General features: G+C 42.7%; 1 protein-coding gene across 3 annotated transcripts in view; it reads left to right on the plus strand.

Moving 5' to 3' along the window:
* The window catches only part of samd11 (sterile alpha motif domain containing 11), a gene marked incomplete at its 5' end in the record, with an annotated part of 50,877 nt that overhangs the window by 14,641 nt on the left and 15,192 nt on the right, over positions 1 to 21,044 (plus strand). For 2 of the 3 annotated variants that reach the window (XM_083920375.1, XM_083920377.1), the window contains 3 exons: positions 7,520 to 7,629; positions 15,320 to 15,412; positions 19,011 to 19,202. In XM_083920375.1, coding sequence (XP_083776501.1) covers positions 7,520 to 7,629; positions 15,320 to 15,412; positions 19,011 to 19,202 — 395 coding nt within the window. The remainder of the gene's footprint in view (positions 1 to 7,519; positions 7,630 to 15,319; positions 15,413 to 19,010; positions 19,203 to 21,044) is intronic. The other variant, XM_083920376.1, reaches the window with a different exon arrangement.

The raw sequence follows: 21,044 nt of genomic DNA on the forward strand, positions 1-21,044 counted from the left end.
GCAATGTAATCGCACGGGGCAATTACGGCTGTCAATGTATGTCAAACTAAAAGTGCTTGTTTTTGTCACTGACAGGCTCAGATTGATCCTCTTCTCGTACTTTGCATGATTGGCCAATATGGCTTTAGAGTTTAATGTGTTTTATGCTTTGATTTGGACAGAGATTTTTTAAACTGCCTGTGTGAGTGGGATTTATTTTTGAAAAACCCTGTTTATTAAAGTACCGTACCTGTGCACGTTTGGACTCGACCTAAGATTAATAAGACAAAGTGGTACATAAACAAAAACACTTAAAAAGAGTCAGGCATTTGTCTATAAACAGTCCGTCTCTGGACCCTCATCCATCACACTATAGGCTTGTTGTTGGTTTAATCCAATCAGGAGGAAAGCAAAATGTTTGAGAACTAGTTGGCATCAAACCATCATAATAACAGTAGTGGTTTGTATTAGCAATGCAGTTGAAATGTTTTCAGAGATGTCAAATCAAACAATGTTGCATTTTAGCGTGTCCAAACTGAACATTTTCACAATAATAGTTGGAAGAGAGTGCTCCGGAGTTGTAAAAACATTAGATCGGATTTGTCATAAAAATATGGACTGTATTTAAAACTAAATGCCTGTCTGGACTCAAGTGAATAATCATGATCACATCTTCATACATGCAAACACATGCAGAGTTACAGTGAGGTCACCACCCCATTAAGATGAATGGAATAGGCTCAGAAGCTACCGTTCCCTCTCTGATGGCATACACTCTACTTTGTTACCAACATGAGCTAAAAAAAAGATGGGATCATATTTGTTTTAATTAGCCCCCTTTACCATCTTTGATCCATTTGAAGTGACAGGACTGAAGACATGTTCAATCTGGAATAAACATCGCATGGATTTGTGATTATTCAGTATGTACATGACAGGCTATGACAGATATAATGCAGAAGCTGTTCATTGATTAACCTCAGAAAGTCCCCAGCTGCATTATAAGCAGCTTGTGCAACCTCATTACAGGAGGGGATGTTTTTCATGTCTTGAGACTTGCGTGTGACACGTAGGACAGCACAGCAACTGTGAAGCTTTAAATGGATCCACTAACCTCATTTAAGAGGGCTTCCCCTCCCCCTGACACTTGTGCCGCTGGCGTGTTAAGATGATAATGAATTTAAAGAACACTTATGACTAATATGTCAGGCTTTTACCCTTTGAAAGGCGACGGACTCGCTGGAGCCGCATCTCCGGTCTGTCCTGGGCATCCGTCTCAGCCCTGCTTTATCCCCCAGTGTAGGTCTGGACAAACGGGATAATGGGATGTCCAATCACGGAAATGTGATTTCCATTGACCGCAGCTTCGTAAGTGAGTCGTAGAAGGGTCTTAACAAATTGGATTTGGCCAATGGATGTGAAAAATACAGGGCCTCTGTACACATGTGTGAGCGTATCTGTGCTGTCTCATCCACACATCATCAAGGCTGGCGGCAGCCCCGTGTCTCACCCGATCGGTTGCCAAAACCTACCTACTTTAACTGCACTTTAATCTACATGGGCACATTGAGGCAGCATGTGTCAATTATTTATCCAAATTTGTTTATTCTAACATAATGCCTCACACAGAAAATTAACTCAAGGAATTACATTTTCAGTGCATGGTTAAATATAGTATATATAATGTCACTTTGTGTAACATTAAAGGAGGATTTGTTTGTCAGTGTCAACAAGTGCTGCTTTCATTGCTCATCCGTAAACCGTTGTCTCATATATATCGTCATCTCTTATAAACCGGTCATCCTCCTTTTAACCAGAATAATGTTAATATTCACTGGCTTTATAGACAATTAGTTTACTCGGTGCTCCACAGATCTGCGCTTGTCTCGCTGAATATGCACAGAGCATCTAGAGACTGAAATGCTGTCAAATCATGGAGCCAACCAAATATTATCACAATAAGGTGTATAGAGAAGCTCTGGGGGGGTGTTGTACATTGTCTTTTGTTAACACTGATTTATGGATTTCATCTCAGGAGCTAAATATTTGATACCTGAAACTTCTGATCTAAACCCAGAGTCCTTAGTGTTTGTTTCAGTTGGCCGTAGATAACAAGGCTTTGATTGAAAAGTGCTGACTGAGAGTCTGTGTAATTACCCAGCAACCACCATGGATTTTTATAAGTTACACCCGCTGACGTCTGCCTTTCAGCCTTGTAGAAGAAGAAAAAAAATATCCACCATACCCATAATTAACATTCACCAAAACAAATGAAGGCAGTTTTTTCAGTTTTCAATCATGCATGAGGCCATTTGCTACTTAATCACTTACATATGCAAATGCTTCCTTCTACAAAAGCAGTCTGACTGTCAGAGGCCAACTCTGGGTCTCCTTAAGGGCCACATTGTCCTGTACTTATCCACTCAGCAGCAAAGCTGATTGAAACAAGCAACATACTGAATTCACCATAACCTACTAGCCTATGATCTAATTGGTTTTGGGCTGGCATCTCTTTCTTCAGCAGCAAGGTTATAGTTGGACTCATTGTGGGCGTAATTTTGACAGACCTGGTCCTATCCTTGAACTGTTCTGTCCGCTTGATAGTACAGACCTGAGTGAAATGTTGAGGCAGTGGGAGCTCTCATTGAGAGTAAACTGTGGCGTTTTTTTCTGCAGGTTCATGCTAATAAGAGGCTGGTTAGTGAAATTAGAAGCAAACAGAACTTTACATTCATAAACATTTAGAAAAATCTGCTAATACTACGTACTATCACAGTGTTTTTTTCAGTTTACCTCTCTGAATGAAAACATCTTTTCATGGAGCTGCATTGACTCATTTTCTAACGAGGGTCTGTACTCAATCTGCGCAATAGCCACAGAGAGAAAGACACTGATGCTGAGTTAGCTACTGTACGCCTATTGCATTTGACATTTTGTCCTCTGGCTTTATTGAACAATTGTGTCATTGCCTTATGCCAGTAAGAGGTCACGGACAGTGTGAAATTACTGGAAATGGCTCTCCCCTAAAGCACTAATTAGTGAGCTTGGAGGTTTTATAGCTTTCTAGAGGAGCTTTCCGCTTCAAGAATTTTTGGCCATGTTTACACGCACTTACCATGGCAACAGGGTCACAGCAATTTAGTAGTTGATTGGGCGTTGGCTAGCAGCGAGACATTTGTTGTTTCCACATAGAGCAGTGTTTTGTCTGTTAACTCCCTATCAAAACACAGGACCAACAAAAAGATGGTCAGCAGTGTTCTAGTAGTTTAGCGCAAGATTTGGCGTTGGCTTGAAGCATGAGGTTCATTATTTCCATATGTAAAGGATACAATGTTTACTATTCATGTTCTGTCATACAGTATATTGAAATCAGCTGAAGATATTAAGAGCTTTGGTCTATCATACAGTACAGTACAACAGTATGCTCTTTGAAAGCTCAAAAGGATCACATCACACACTGTTAACACAACAGATAATTTCCTTTTTTAATCCAATCGTCCTTAAAAGTGTTGATCTTTTTCTTAATTAAGAAAGGAGAAAGATAGTAATTTTAGAATAGTAATAAAAACTTAACAAATTATAAAATGAGAACGAAAATAGCTTGTAATGTGTGAGCGAGAGGAGAAATTAACAGTTAAATCAGCAGCGTGTGCATGGCTCGGTCCAGGGGAAGTTAAATGCATCATGGCAGGCTTACCATATTCTATTTCCATTGTACTTTTCTTTCCTCCCTTGGCTGCCTTATCGACCTCATGTCAGCCTGTACAGCAGAGGAACAACAAGGAGAAGTGAAGCCCAAGTGAAGCCAGACTACTCTTACTTATTCATGTATCTATTTCTGTATTTATTCATTACCCCCTCTGCTTGCAGGGTTCCCAGTTGCGGGTTGCCTTTCGATCCAGCTATGAGCAGCATGACAATTGTGTTTCCATTGCTCGTAGGAATCAAACAAAACTGAAAATGTATATGGAATAGATCAATATTCCTGCTTTAAAATTTACAAGCATAGATATTTCCTAAATATAGGATTTATATAGGACTTTACTCATTCCTTCTTTTCAGCCTTTTGCCCTAGTCCATATCTTACCATTCCGTGGTTGTTGAATATTACATATTGCCCTGTAGTATTTAATTGTTGCTGTGGGCTACCTGTGCAGGTTGGAATAGGCTGCATGTTCAGGCTGTTGTGTTCTTGAGAGCAGAGGAGGGAACACAGTAAACCTGCGAGCACCAGATGTTACACAGCGCTTGCGACCTGTGTCTCTCTCTTCTCCACTCCTCCACCTTCACATCCCTGCTGTCTGTCTGTCAGCACTTTCCCAGTGGTGGTGTGAGACATGGCGTCACGGTGCCTGGGCTGCCAGCTTCTGCCAGCTCATACTGTGACCTCCAGCCCCGCCACCTCAGCTCCACGTGCCAATGCCACAGCAGACCACTACTGGGCATTTATACAAAGTCGACAGTCTTTTGCAAGGAGAAGAGTTTTTTTCATTTTGTTTGGACCATTTTGAATAGTAACATTTACTGTAATGGTATAAGGGAGCACAACCTTTTCTTGACAAAAAGAAAGCCACAACAAGTTATCTGGCAGATATACATTTTTACTGGAATGAGGGCCATTTTTATGGCATTTTTATTTCTGTTTTTATGGAGACATATGATTCAGCAATAAATATTTTATTCCACATTACTGTGAAAATATATTGAGTCACAGGGACTTTGATAAGTTATAAGTGTATTTAAAATGCATAGACTAAAAAGATGAAACAGCAGTACAAATTAGGACCCATAAGTGTTGCCTGAAATTTGTCTCAAATGTGTTTCAAATGTGTTGAGTATCAAAAGTTTCGGGCATCAAATGCTTGGTTAGATTCTTGGGCTTTTCCCCCCTTTGAGCAAACTTTACCACGGATTAAAAGCGGTTAAACATGTCTATATTCCCCAAACTCAGATAATGAAAAAAATATTGTTTAGGTATCAGCTACTTCTCTAAACTCTGATATCATATTGGCACCAATATCAAAATGTTAAAATTGAATCCAGCTCTGGTAGAAATAATAATAATAAATAATAGTTTTATTTGTGGTGTGATCTCAGTAATGTTGGATACCAGTAGTATCCGTGACAGACGTTGAGTATTAACACATATTAGTCATCCCATAGTCTAGGTCAGCTTGTCTGTCCAGTGGCCGGAGATGAGAGGTGCGGTATTGACTAGTTTAGGGATGAGCTGAGGATGAGATGATTGTCTCCGGAGTGCACCTGGGTTATAAGCTGGCAGCTCATGTCCTTCTTTGCTATCAGGTCCAACAGTGACAACCCCCCTCAAATCCTAGTAGCTCCTTAGGGAGTGCTGACTCAGGTGACCGGGTTTTAAACACCATTCCACCCCCTCTTCATCTTCCAGGGCTTGAGTATGACCTTGCCTCCACCCAGAGGGGTTGGGGGGGGGGGGGGGGGATAGGGCTAGGCCCTCATTAGCCCAGGCCGAGGCGGGACAGCTCAGGAAAAGTACGCTAATTACCCCACTAACAATGTCCTTGCCGTTCATGGCTTAGAGCGGCCACTCCGCCACAGGATAATAACCCCATCACCTCTGCGAGAAGTTCAGGACAGCATTATCATGATCACTTTAAATGACGGACAGAGGATGGTGTTATAATGCATCTAGCTGGCAGATAGATTTGGCTGCAGTTTCTCACATTAGAGCCTGTAACTGCAGTGTGACGTGTGTTTTGTTGGAGTCAGTTGGTGACGCAGATGCATTATTATATGACTTTAATTATGACTTTTTTAATTTTAAAACCTTGCTTCTCATTTTCTTATTGAAGAAAACCATTGGGCTCTCAGACACAGATAGCTACTAATTTTAGCAAGTTACACTCTAAAAAAAAGAAGTCTATCATTAGTCTAAAAAGTTTTGCAGTCACAGTCCTAACAAGCGTCTCCTTGCTTAGCGACCGGTGGTAATTTTTTTGTTTGAGACTGTTTTCTGAGTCATTGGTTCTCTGTGAGTGAAAGGTGACTGGCGAAGGCAGCATGGCCAGCATTAGGCCCTCCACGCTTTCCTTCATCTTTTCTGTTAGCGTGTGGAAAACAGCTTGGCGGCCGACAGCCTGACATTACAGCAGGAGTCTGTAATCATGGGACTGTAAAAACCCAAATCCAGCAGCCGCAAACAGTGTGGCCTCGTCATAGTGGTGGCAGCTAAGAACCATTCTCCGCTTCTGTCCCATAAACTGTGCTTGCTGTGTCATACCAGACCCCCTTCATAGATGATTCTGCTTTCAATAAAGTTGCCAGTTAAGCCTATAAACGAGATTCCCGCTGACACGAGAGGATGCTGATACCATCAAACTGTCATGTATAAATACTACATGTTTTTAGGCTTATTTTGTGGAAAAAATTATACTGTACATGAAGTTTCCTATTCTTTTGGGCTTTGGGATGCTCTTCCATGTAACAAATGTCACAGTCATTTAATAGTAAAGTATATTTAGACCGTAACATCTTGAGCCCTGTACAGTACATCTCCTACCACACAAGCTGTTTGCTATTACACTGTAGCCACTTTCACCAAGCCTGTTTGTTAAGAGGCTGTTGCGCTTTTATCACGCCCGGCCGTCTGTGTGAGAGGAGATGAAATGGGTGGGGCAGATCAGTGTGAAAGGGCATTGTGACGACACTAGTTGCTATACTCCCCTCAAACTCTAAGCGCCATTTAATGCGATCAGGATGGTGTTCAGATTGCAAATAAAATGCCTCCATGACAAAGTTGTTTGGGTCCACTGGTGTGGGGAGGTTAGAAAGGCAGCTGGTGGAGCCTTTGAAAGGGCAGAGTGGCTCCAACCAGATCTGGGCCTTATCTGTAAACCCCCCCCTCCTGCTCCTCCTTTGGGTGATGAAGGGCAGGACGAGGTGTTTGAGAGACTCTTGTGGACAGTTTTGTTGTGAAGGACCTCCTGTTGAAGTGTAGGCATGACAATAGAAAAGAAGACTTAAAGCCCAGTGTCATATAACACAAAGTCATTGTGCTGTTGTTTAGATATTACATTCCTTTTAAGGAAGTAAGACCTGTTCAAGGCTTGTTTTGTATAGTTTTTTCATCATCTATCTTTTCACATCATTCACTTGCCATATTTCTCTAAAACAGCATTTGGTGGCTCAAGTTAAAAAGAGCCATAATCAGGTTTTAAGCTGCTAAACTACTTATGAGTTGTGAATATGTTCGTTAATACATCTTAGTGCGGAAGATGAGTAGGGATGAGACCCAAAAGTGCTGGATACGGTAGTCTGTCAGAGTGTATTACACACCTCAGAGCTAAGAGCCGGTTGACAGGACAGCCACTTGTAGCTGCTGTGTCTATGTGGAGGTATGCTGTCTGGATGGAGGATTTCTGTGGTAAGTAGTGTGTGAAATCGTAAGAATTTATGTGCTGCTGCTTTATCACAGCTGTTTGGATTCCATTGCGGACTTAAGTTTGTTTGGGGCTGCTTTTAAATGGGTTTGCACTCTCTTTCCTCTCTGTGTGTGTTACAGTCGGGACAGTGACCTCTCCACAATCATCTCCAACTTGCACCACACCAGACAGCACGGTATGCCCGAGGGCCAGTCAGCTTCTGACCACAACGCCAGTACTGGACACACAGGTAGGACCCCCAGTGATGCTGTGTGTGTGTGTTTTAAAGGTTTGTCAGGATGTCTTCTTTCTTTTTCTTAACCCTTTCATTCCTTCTCTCTTTCTTCCTTTGCATCAAGGCTGATGATATATCCCCCTTTACATCTCTTTTAACATATGTAAACGTTCCATTACCCATTTAATTTACCCTAATTTGTGTGATTTGGGGGACTTTAACATAAGCTCATTACTCATTCCTGAAGGTCGCTCTCAAGTTGATTACCTAATGTTCTTCCCACATTTTCTGCCGCACTCCAGGATTTTGTTAAACCCCCTGTTTTAAATTACCTCTGAATAAATAGCTTTGTTTGCCATTAATCCAGTTTCATGTGAGAAGAGGAACCATGGTGTGCATGTGCTAAGAGCTTTTCCTACAGCTTATAGATAGAACACAGACAGCATTTAATCACAGCTATTTGTCAAGTAGCCTTTATAAGGACATGGTGCCGCTATCAAAGACATATGTTTGTAACACAGCCTACGTGGATATCACTATTCAGCGATCAACCAAAATATACTGGATGTTTCTGCCACACTGGGTTGATCAAACTTATTTTCATGGAATATGTTTGTGTCGTGTACTGTATCCCAATAAGTTACAACTGAAGGCAATAATTCTTCACGAGCAACCTAAACACACTTTCATATTTAAAATGTTTAAATACTTACTGAAACTGTAGTGAAGCGGTATATGAGCCACATTTAGGTCCTGACTTTTGTGTATGACTATTCATTTGTCAACTCTGATGTTGGCTTTGACTTTACACTATATTTAATGTTATTGTAGACATTATCATTTTTTCACATGAAAATGTATGTCAGGATGTCTTTTCTCAATGCTCTCCCACATTTATCATGAAATATAGTCATTAATATCAATGTAAATTACAGAAGTTATCGTATATCGTCTCATTTTGGTCAACAGGTCAAAAATATAAATTTATAACACTCATAATGAACGGATCAGCTGAACTAAATACATTCCATCAGGAAGTCCAAACATGTTTGAAGCAAATACAATCACCCTTAATTAACACACAAGCTCTCCTTTTATCAGTGGAGACTATACCCTTGCACCACCGTTGCCCTGGGTTTGACCCTGTCCCTTCTTATAACATTAGCCAAAGGCACAGCCAGTGCCATAATCAGTCCAGACCCAACACCTCTATACCCTCTCTCTGTGTGCTCATCTCTTCTGTCTGCCAGATTAATTGTCCATACGGTGCCTGTGATATCAGGGGAGGTGGGTGGAAGGTGGAGGGTATTAGACTGCTTAACCGCCAGTCCAGCCAGTGTCTTAAACCCTGGTTTGGGACGGATTTCCACCCAAATACCGGCCTAATCAGCTGCTAAACTTAATGGATAAATCAGAGCCCCGAGTAGTTATCTTAATGGAGAAAGACACAAGTGGATAGAGGTGGGTGGGGGTTGATGGAGGAAGGGGTGAGCCTGTTGTGACCTAAGCCAAGGGGGGGTCCAAGACCCTAAAATCTGTCCGTTTGCGCATTAAAGGGAGATTTAACAGGCTGCCTAAGCGGCTCGCTCCATGTCTGTAAACAAGTCCAATCCGATCAGCCACTGGCTCTAATTCTGTCTGCCAGTGAAATTAGACACACACACGTTCACAAACACACAATTACACACAAATAACACATAGTTATACAGATGCGCGCCCACACAAATTCAACACTGGTTCAAATTTGCGACCAAATACATGTGTATGAAGTTTGAGAGCAGTAGATTATTTGACTTTGGGATGATGAGACAGTAAACGCAGCTAGCGTTACTTTACTCTGTTCTGTCCGTCAACTCTCCTCTTTGGCTTATCCTCCAAAAGTGTCATTCAATGAACTGCGGAGGGAAAGAATCTGAGTGACAGAGAGTAAGAAAGAGAGAAATTAAGGATAAGAGAAAGGAAAAGTCTGCAATTGAGAGAGACAGAGATGCAGTGATGGAAGAAACATTTGGCAACAGAGAGACAGAGGAAAGAGAGATGAATGAGTGCGGTGGTGGTATCAGGGGAGGGCAGGCGGCAGCTATGGCGGCGGAAGGCTCCGTTTGTGTTTGTGTGTGTGTGTGTGTGTGTGTGTGTGTGTGTGTGTGTGGGTCAGGAGGAAAGGGAAGCAGGCTTGCCGGGTCGTCTCTGCGCCGGAGTGGGCCGTTAATTAAATCTGAGGGACAGACAGGAGGGCTGCCTCCCTCCTTCTCCTCTCCTCTCCATCCCTCCCTCCCTCATTCGCTCTCTCACTCCCCAGCCGCTGGCTATTCAGAGACTCTATAAGAGGTGGAGGGGAGGAAGGGGAGGGAGGGGGAGGGAAGAAGAGAGCAGGGGCGCCGACGTTGAGAGTCTGGCTGCCTGTGGAGACTGTAAACCGTGGCTCTGCGGTCAGACCGGAGACTCAAACAGGCAGATAAGGTGTTGTTGGACCGCCACACTCTCTCCTCTGCTCCCTGCACTCAGACTCCCAGAGGCAGTTACAGGCTTTCGGTGTGTGTGTGGTTGGGGGTTGTAGCAGTGGTTTGGGTGCTTGAGCTAATTTGTGTGTGTGTGTGTGTGTGTGTGTGTGTGTGTGTGTGTGTGTGTGTGTGTGTGTGTGTGTGTGTGTCTGTGTGTGTGTGTGTGTGTGTGTGTGTGTGTGTCTGTGTGTGTGTGTGTGTGTGTGTGTGTGTGTGTGTGTGTGTGTGTGTGTGTGTGTGTGTGTGTGTGTGTGACTTGCACCTTTGCGTGTGTGGTTTTAAATGCCTGGTTTTAGATGTTTGCTTGCGTGTGAATCTGCAGCTCAGCGTGTTTGTGCAAGACCTTTTTTCCCCAAACTGACTGTGAGTGAGGATTGCTTTTAAAGTATTACCAGCTAGTTATTACACGATTAGCATAGAAAGGCAATTCTAAACAAAAGTAAACACTCCAGGATTTCTGATGATATTAGGCCTGTCATACAGAAGCAAAGGGAAATGTAGGTTGTAAATAATTTAAAACATTACGCTGCTTAATAGGAATGTAATTTTATTGCCATAACAAAATGGCTTCTCAGGGTTATTGTTCATAAAGACATGCTTAGCTTCTGTCAAGAGGCCAAAATAAATGAGTAAATAGTGAAAATACCTACTTTCTTCTTCCTTTCAGAGCACTCAAAGGAAACCAAACTGAAGTTTAAATCCAGAAAGTCCTGTTTTGTTTTGTTCAACACAGCTGTCCTTTGACTTATTTATCCTTTAATTTGTATTCGATTTTGGTCAAACTATATTTTTCTGTTCATCCCTGGCATTTAGAGTAATGCATTGCTGATTAATACTCAACATAGCATTGCTCCATTTTCACTACTGACATCACTAAGTGAATTTGTGAAAAATGTTACTTTACTGTTTTAGATAAAAATTCAACATAATTATTTGATTTAGAGCTTGAATAGCCCCAAATAACCTGTGACTTCAGCACATATATATATATATATAGTATTTGATTTGATAAGAATATTAATATGCATATTCTGGCGTAAACAGTTGCCTAGAAAAAGAAGGCAGAAAGCACCATGTGATTAAAAACATAGATAAACTTTTATTATTTTGAATTTCCATAAAAATGGATGAATAGGATTTTCATCTATTTAATTGTCTATTAAATTACTATCTATCAAAGAGTGATTTAAAACAATGGTGATTGATCATATGACCCACTTCTACTTGCCTTGTCTGGGGTGTAATTCCCTCCCTAAATGAAAATGCGTCGCCATGTTAGTGACGCTGCTGACAGCAGTTGGTCTGCAGTTGGAGCTTGGCACTGTCGGTTATGCTGCATTCACTTGTACTTGGAAACTGGGAATTTTCAACTTCTGAGTCTGGCTTGTATAAGTGCTGTTATAGGAACATGTGTTTTTGTGTATGGATTTAGGAGGGTAAAAGACTGGAAGTAGAGAGGTGAATTTGTGTCAATAAAGTTTAGAAAACAGCAAAAAAAAAAGTCAACACACATAGACCCTGAACTTGACAAGTTGAAGGGCTTTGAAGAACAGGCCTGCCTGCAGTTACATCCTACCATCAAAGAGGCCGCTAGAAACAAGGTATCTCAAATCTTTCTGATTATGACTTTAAGCGGAAAGATTTTGACGTGAGGTGTAAACTATGCTCAGGAAAAAAACTTGTCAATAATGCATTGAGGGGTTAATTTTGTGTCCATCCATGTTCTTTTGATTTTGATTGACTTGACAAACTCAAAAGTGTCAGGTAATTTTGCAGATAATGATTCAATTCCATTATGATTAAGACAAAAATAATTAGTAGTTTACTTCTTTTTTATAAGTTATTGTCATAATAATGGCTGTCTCAGCCCAGGATATATTGTCAACTAACTACTGTTACTGCTACTGGAAACACCACTTCTTATGCATCACCACCTGTGCACCAGACAATTCTTACAGCAATATTTTAGTCAGTTGACTACATGTACCAGTCTTCTTCTCCTTTAGTTTTGTTATTCCCTTTCCACATCTCCTAATTTCTCTCGAAAAAAACAAAACATGACAAACAGTGGAGCAGTGTTATTGTGAGTGTACATTTGCATGTGTTGGAGGTGGCGCATCCTCTCCTCAGCATGAGCAGAAGCGCCTCTCTCCCCATCCCCATCACCCACCCCTATACCTCTGCCATCCTCCCCTCCCTCTCCCAGCTGCGTCGGCCTGTAAGCCAATCAATGGCAGGGCTTTCAGGGCCGGCGGAGGCCTCGGCGCACGGAGGGGGATCAATAAGTTATTAGCACCATTCTGTCAGCTGTAATGTGGAGATTGATCGGGGGCTGCGGCTGGCGGCCCACCCCACGTCCCCGCCTGTCACTCCCCCCTTCTCTCTGCACAGCCCCCCCTCCCCGGCCTGATAAAGATGACAGATTAACAGAGTAAGAGAGGAATTAAGGAGTCTGGCTGTCTGAGCTGTCACCACGCTCCATGGGATGGAGAGTGGAGAGGAAGAGGACTAAAGTTTGAGGGAGGAGAGGAAATCAGAGAAAGAAAGAGGAATGCCTGCCTGATGGTTGGGTGGCATCACATGAAAGAGAAGGGGTTTAGGTCCTGCTGTTTCCTCTTTCTCTATCAGGCCCTCTTTTTTTATCCCTCTTGTCCCTCAGAGGGAGGAACGGGAGATAAGGTTAACTATCAAGGAGGGACTGAGGGAGAGACTAGAATATTGGGTGGTAGAAAACCAGTTGGCCTGTAGACTATTTGCTGACAAGCAATGGCAAAAACAGGAGGCAATCTCATAGCAACTAATAGCATTTTCACTTTTATATTACAGTCTTATGACAGTTAAAATCAGAGTCAACTCCTGACTCCATTACTAATAATTCCTCAGCAATATTAACAAGCAGATTGTAGGGAAATGCCCGGGGTAGCAAACTTGACTGTAAGCAGTGTTAGTGGGAGTAAAGGAGTTAGCATAGACGCTAGCAGAGCTCAGGGTTAGGCATTAAAAGGGAGTGCCGGTGCTCTAAGAAGCCCCATTTAATTGGCTTTAAAAGCTTTCCGCCCTCAAATCTCTGGCCCCCGGGCACTTGCTCAGGAGACGCAGTGTCTTGAGTGAGGTCGGCTCAAGAGACGCCGTTTGTGTGTTTGATCATGAGAGGCTGTGGCTGTGGGTGTAAGCGTGTGTGTGTGTGTGTGTGTGTGTGTGTGTGTGTGTGTGTCTGTGTGTGTGTGTGTGTCTGTGTGTCTGTGTGTGTGTCTGTGTGTGTGTGTGTGTGTGTGGTAGAAGCAGGGGTTTAACTGATGGGGGTTCTCTCTCTCTCTCTCTCTCTCTCTGTGTTAATATTCCACTAAATATTAACAAAGAGACACTAAATATAAACAGAATGACACATAAAGGACAAAAAAAGTAGAAATTGTAAAATGCATTGTGTGTGTGTGAGTGTGCACTTTTCCATTAGCCCCCCCCCCCCACACACACACACACACACACACACCGACACTGTCTCCTCAGGATGGTATAGAGAGTGGATCTCCTCAGGACCTGAGAGGCAACATCAAACACTGGATCATTAGTGAACCTCCCCCCTCTCCCTTTCTCTCCCTTTCTCTCCCTTTCCCGTTTGCTCACTCGCCCTCTCATCAACACCGGGGCTCCTTCAGCAGCCCAACAAAAATCATCTGAGTCCTGTCTAAATGTCTTTCTGTATATTTCCCCTCCCTGTGTTTCTGTGTCTTGTTATCGAGAAGAAAGAGCATAAGTTTGGGTGATAGGTGAAGGGTTAAAGGTCAGACTCCAGCTTCACTTCTCTGTTGATGACTATCTGCCCGTTGCTATGGTTACAATAATATCAGGAGTGGACATATGACAGAAATCGCCAAATGTTGTTTGCTTGCATATTGCTATGAAATTACCTTTTTTTTTTTACCTCCTCTTCATTGTTTCTCCGCACTGTTTACGCATACTGTGCAAATGATGAAAAATTGCTTTGCTGAAATAGAGAGACAGAGAGAGAGAGAGAGAGAGAGTGAGAGAGAGAGGAACCATTCTAGAGGGAGGCAAAAAAACGCTCTCTCGATCCTTAACAATACGCACTGAGAAGTGAGAGAGAGAGAAAAAAGAAAAAGAAAGGGAGGCAGTTGCTACTGTGGCTTGGTTGTGTGTGTGGAGGAAGAATACGAGTCAGAGAAAAAGCAGAGGTGCATGAGATAGAAATAGAGAAAGAAAAAAGGGGAGAGAGCGAGAGCAATGACAAACGGCTTTTTCCTTCCTGTTGGCGCTGGGTGCGATGTGCTCTGCATCCCCTCTCTCTCTGATTAGGCCCATATTGATTTGAGGTGTGTTTGAGGGGGGTGGAAGTGAGGTGATTGGGCGGGAAGGAAGAGAGGGATGAGAGGGGAGGAGGAGGAGGCAGTAGGGGGTGCTGTAATTGTACACTAGATGCTCCTCTTTGGTGGCAGGGGAGGAGATAGGAGGAAGAACAGGGAGGAAAAGACAGAGGCAGGGAGGGTGTTAATGGGAGGAGAGAGAGAACTCCTGATGGGAGGAGGTTTTAAACACACCTAGAGGAGAAAGAGAAGGAAGCAGATGGAGAAATGAGACATTAAGATCAGCAGTGTGTTTATGAGGGGAGGACAGCAACCAGAGAGGGAAGAAGCTGTCATCGGTGTACAAAAAGTAAAAATAAACACGTGATATAGACATAGTGTAGGGTGAGAGTGTTTTCTCAAGCAGCTAAGAGGCTCTTGTGCACTTTAGTTCAGTCAGAGGCTTTTGTGCCAACATCTGGAAAAAGAGAAGAAAGAAGAGAAGAGAGAGAGGAAGAACAGTGATAACACTTGAGGACAGACTTTTGGAAGGAGACATTGGAGGAGACACAGAGAGACAGAGCCCTCCTCCTTCCTTCAAATAGACAAACACACACAGGCGCGCATGAATGAGCCAGGCAGATATGTCATCCACGGCGGTGCAGGCCCCCTCTCATATCTGACAGAACAGGCACATCTCCAGACGCCCGTGGCTAGCTTCACTTGCTCTGTTTCTCTGTTTCTCTCCAACTATCCCTTTTTTTCCCTCTGTGGTTCCTTTTCACTCTCTCTCTCTGCCTTTCCAAATCAGCCGCCATGTATACAGGTAGTCTTACAGCAGAGCAGCAATATCAAGCGTTTACTTTTCCACTGAAGGCTTTTCCTCTCTTTGTGTGTTTACAGATGACCTTCTAGGCAAGCGAAGAAGCTTCTCTCCTAACAGCAGCAGCGAGTGTCCTTCTGACAGCAAAAAGTCACGTAGCGTATCCCCCAAAGGTAAGACCACGCATAGTATTTTTGTGTTATGACTTTACAGTATAGATGAGTTTGTATGTGCGTTTAGAAAAGACAGGATGGAGTTTTAAAGTGAAAGAGAAAGGATGGAAGCTGCAGAATGAAGAAGAGGAAGATTGGTTTAGTGTGTTAGGCGTACTGTGATATACACATTCTCAGTTTTCCACATAGTTGAAGACAAAAAAAAACAATCCTCTCTCTGACACACATGACAGTCACTAGGGGAAGTCCTTTAAGAGTCAGTACACCCAAATGACCAAAACATTGTATTTTCTCACTGACTATTAACAGCATGTATCCATGAACACAGTTTTAGTTTTAGCTGCTGAGTTCTGTCTGTGAGATCTGCTGCTACCTTAATGCAATTGGGGTTTTAATTATCATAATAGGATCATTTGTGGCGCTCAAAACATTAAAGAGATTACTGAATGATTGAGGTTGATTTACAGCAACTTTTTTTCCATGCACAGTGTCTGGATTCCTCAGGTCACTCACTTTGAACAGTGTCCATTGTGATTACATCTGCGGTAGAATAGTCCCAATGAAAACTGTGATTTGGGTGAACCCTTAAACAGGAAAACAGAACATGAGTGGTTGTTATGTTTGATTTCCTCCAAAAGCAGCACATACAGTAATAATATTACTATTATTACTATTGTATTAAAGATATTTAAATGATATAATAGCCCCTGCAAATTGAATAATATAATTTCTGTGGCTGGTTCCTAATATACACACTTTACCTTTTCATCTACTCTCTCTATGACATGAGAACAACATAAATAAAGGATCTTGAGAAAGCATACGTTGGCAGGGCAATGCCCTTCTGTAGCGCTGCAATCCGGTCTCCATCCTCTATTATTCATATCTCCTTCATGTGGTGTGAAACCAGGCGCCCGGCGTGGAGTCGCCACAGCGACCTGTCCCTCTGGGTAGCTGAGGAAGACTTCCTGACTGATGCATTATACACCAGGCAAAACCAAGGGCAGTGCACTGCACATCTAACCTTATCTCCGGAGACACCTGAACAACGTGCATATACACGCACACACATTCCAGGAGCACGTTTAAGCTAAACATCATCAGCAGCACACATACAGTGACACAAATAGCTCTGATTATTTGATGTATGTGAGTAAAATGTTATTTTATGATTAAGTTCTGTGTAAAACAAATAGATGGGGGAGGCTATTCGTATAAGCGCAGATTTAGCTATGTCGAGCATAGCCTGACCCTGGTGTTGACCTTTGCCTTCTAGGTGACCTTTTACCGACAACAGCCCTGCCTGGAGCCTCTTGCTCTTTGTAGAGAAGCACTCATTCCTCACCATTATGGTCTTACTTAGACACAGCCCAGCTTCTGAAAGATGCATGGGTTTTTTGTGGACATGTGTATGTGTGTTATCTAGGTGCATGTATGTTTGCGTACTCAGGCTTGGTTTCCATTTAAGGCAAACAGGGCTTGTGTGATGTTATTTTGTGTTCCTGTGCCTGCATGGTTAGGGTTTTTTTGGCCTTTAAAGCAAACAGCCCCTGTACACGCCTTGCATATATTCGTCCTTTGCCGTATATTTGCATAAGGGAAGTAGATAAAGAAGTCTGTTTGTGTGTGTGTGTGTGTGTGTGTGTGTGTGTATGTTTGTGTGTGTGTGTGTGTGTGTGTGTGTGTGTGTGTGTGTGTGTGTGTATGTGTGTGTGTGTGTGTGTGTGTGTGTGTGTGACACAGGCTGCTGTCCAGAGAAGTACATTTGAGCCATTTCAAAACACTGCTGATCCTGTGTCTTAACACTGGGCTCCGTCCACTTTCAAACCCCGACTCGGCACCTGTTTGTGCGTTATCTATGTGTGTTATCTATGCGTGTCTTCTTGCCTCCAAGTGAGGCGACTATCCCTTAATGACTAATGCAGGTGGAGAAATAGATTGAGAGGGTAGGGTAGGGTTGGAGCTGGAGAAATTGGATGCCGCTGTGTAAATTATGTCTGTTTTTCTTTCTGTTGCAAAGTCGGCACCCCCTGCTGTGTTTAGAGAGCGAGAAAACTTCAGACTGTCTAGTTGCGTGCACACACGTAGACACAAACACATACACTTGAGGACCTTTGGTGGATTAGCTGGAGCTTGGCGGAGGAGACAGAGATGCTTGCGTGCTTCCTCCCCCACCACCACCTCCAACCCACCTCCGCTCCTCAGCGCCACTCCTGCTCGCCTGCCCGGGGCCAGGCTCAGGTTTCAATAAGAAGGAGGGTGGTAAAAATAACCCCTTCTTCTCCCTCCTCCTCATCCTCTTTCTCCCTCCTCTAACTCCCAAACCAGCTCCCATATCCCCCACCACCCTTACCTTAGATCATGTTACTACTGACAGAGAGAGGGAGGAGGGAGGTCAGAGAGAGAGATTAAGTGTGGGGACTGACAGCCAGATAGATATCTTACACCACATCATCTTCACAACACCTTAAACACAGCACAGCAGAGTTACACACACACACACACACACACACATGTTGGAAGAAGCTGAGTCCTTTTTTGGGAGTCTACATTAAAAAAAATCAAAATACAGTGCAAAAAAAGCCTACTTATAACCTTTCACCCTGTGAATGATACCACACTGCTGAGCTTTCTGTCAGAGAAATAGTGAGTTCGTGCTCAGACTCAAACCATTAACAATGCATGGCTGTGTGTGTATAGCTTCACCCAAAGAAGCTTCCAGTCCATCAGTCTTTTAAATGAATAATCTGTGTATAAGCAAGTTTTCTGGCTGATATTCGAGGAAACATTCACACACAGACAGTGCCGTAATCATCAAAAATATGCAAGATAGAAGGTGTCTAAAATTAATTCTAGGTAAGTCTTTGCTCTGTGTTGTTTGAGATGGCAATGTGTCCCAATTGCATTTTATAAAGTTTTTCTTTTATAACTGCATAAGAAGTTATTTTTATCCAAGAATACACCTGTCTTATCATCCAAATTTACAAAAAAGCACCCCTTCACTCCAAATTGTTGTAGATAGTGTATATACAGAAGTATAGACACTGAGTTTAAGACCCCTGCAATGAAAATCAATTATTAAGTATAAAGTGTTTTTTCTGTGCTACAAGACATATCATGATGGCAAGAGCTGTCAACACCATGGCTGAGCATTTCTGTGTACCAATGACAGTTTTAAATTCTGGATTCAGCCATCAGGGGCTTCATAAATCACTTACCTAAAGAACCAATCCCGTCAACCAGATCCAGGATTTTTTTAATGAGTTAGAACAAATGATGTGTTTCCAGACCCTTTTCAGAGTATTTTCCCATGTTATGTGGGAAAACCATGTTTAGTTTTAAAAGTAAAACAAATGTAAACTGTTTTCTGAGCAGTAGCGAGTGAGCTCTCCATACAGAAATAGATGGCGATGATTGTAGACGTGTATGAATACATGAACTATTTCATCACATGCTGAAAGTGTTCAGTGTACAACATTGAGGTATTAGTATAGTACATATTTTGTGCCTGATGTTTCCAGTTAGAATTTATCCCCTGATGAGTTTGGTATTGAAGGTCATTGTTTGGTCATAATAAGTGTCACCTTCCTCTCTTCAGAGAACTCCCAGAGCCCGGTGGTGGAGGCAGGCGGCAGCCACGGCCACATGAGCCCTGAGGAGCAGTACAGGCGCATGATGTCAGCGCTCAGCGAGCAAGGGTCCTATGAGGAGCAGCAGCAGCGGCTATACCAGCTGGCGAGCAGCATGGGCCTGCACGGACACGGTCAGTCCGCAGGCTCTGTATTCGTAGGTGTGTGTGCGGTCATTTTCTCACTGTTATCATATTGGCGTTCAATTGTCTGCAGATTTATCTTGTATTACCTTACTGTACACACCTCGGTGCACAGTGGATTTTTACATTTAGAATAGCATTCCCTACTCTACCCGTAAGAATTGACAGAAAGATCTAAATGTGCTTTTCATTACGTTTTTTTTTAACTTTGAAGTAACTTATGATTTACTTCAAACTAAAAGAGTTTTGTTTGGAAGCACTTCACCACCTTCTATTAAAAAAAAAAAAAAAAACACACCTCTTCCGTCACCTGTCACCACAATGCAGTGCTACTTTGTAACCCCAGAGTGTAGCACCGTGTTCAGGGTACCATGTCGAGGAGTGCCCAACTGCTGCCATTGTAAACCCCCAGCCATGGAGACGGCCGACATTTCTATTTGCAGTGCTTGCCCACCCAGTGTCAAAGTGTCACTCAGGGTGATTTCTGACCACCATGACTTTCCGTTGTTAACAACACCCACAAGGCTTCGCATGCATCAACACTGCGATTGATCCGGTAGCGCTTATTGGCTGCCTGCCAACCTTCTCAATCTCCCAACACCCTGGAAACCACCAGTGTATCCCAGTTTTTCTCAATTTCTACAGTCACATAAAATTAACTGGTTTTAGCTTGAGAGGATTGTAGTTTGATAAGGAAAAAAGAAAAGGAGAAAAGTTTCCTCATTTGGATTTTATAAGTGAGCTTTATATTCATTTCACTGTGCTTGCCATTAAATGTTAACCTTTTTTCTCACATTTTTCAAAAGAATGTAACATTAATTCCTACCAGTCTTTATGAGCTCTTTTGCAGTAACATAAATCCAATCGATGCTGTAGCCGAATTGTAGTTTGAAATACTTTTATTTTTATTTGATTAGTAATGATTTTTAATTGCTGGCTGCAAATCTAGGGGGCGAAGCCTATAAATGTTTTAATTGCCTTTGGAGTGAGAGGCAAAATGCAGCGCATTGTGGGGGTTTTATGGCCCAGGGTGCAGTCTGATCGCTGGCTTCCTTTCCAAGAAACCTTACTGGTATGAGACAGACGCTCTGGCGCAATACAGACATACTCGATCCCTTTCTTCACTTCCACATTCCAAACAGTTTGATAGTTTCCACGCTGTCCCTTTATTCCGCAAACGTGCACAACTCTTCCAAGCCACACTTAAAAGCTTTTTATTTGCAGAAGAAGAAAAGGAGGTAAAAAGAAACCATGAATACAAGTACAAAAAAAACCTGTGGAGAGAAATGGTCAAAGGAAATATGGGAGAACCAGAGGAGTGAATAAATAACTTCTAAAAAATTGCATATATACATGTTTACGGTTTATTAATGATGCTAAGGTCACACACCTAAGTACAGCTACCTTTTAAAACACAACTTCATGGTAAGATTTCCTCTTAGCAGCATGTTACATTTGCTGTTGTGTTCGCGCGTGTCAGATCCTCTAAGCAGATGATGAGCCATCGGCAACATCTGCTTTGCCAATGCTCCCTGAAAGCCAAGCCTTTGGTGTTAGTAATATTTTTTTTCTTTCACACCAGGACACTTCCTCCGTCTATCCACCGACTGCTTAAAAGTACATGTAGAAAACTTATTATAACACTACCTTCACATACTCTCTTTTTCCAATTAACAGTCAGAGCTTGTCAAGAAACTGAGACTCTCAGACAGAAACAGTGCAGGAGGTGTTTTGTCTCTTGAGAGGCTGACGTGTATCACTTCAGCGCGAACCCCTTGACATTGACCTGGTCTCTGATGGGGCCCCTGTGACCCCCTCCTCCCTCCCCTTGGGCCCCCGCTACCACCATCTCTCCTACAC

Source organism: Echiichthys vipera, assembly GCF_963691815.1.
Source record: "Echiichthys vipera genome assembly, chromosome: 9".
Lineage (NCBI taxonomy): Eukaryota > Metazoa > Chordata > Actinopteri > Perciformes > Trachinidae > Echiichthys > Echiichthys vipera.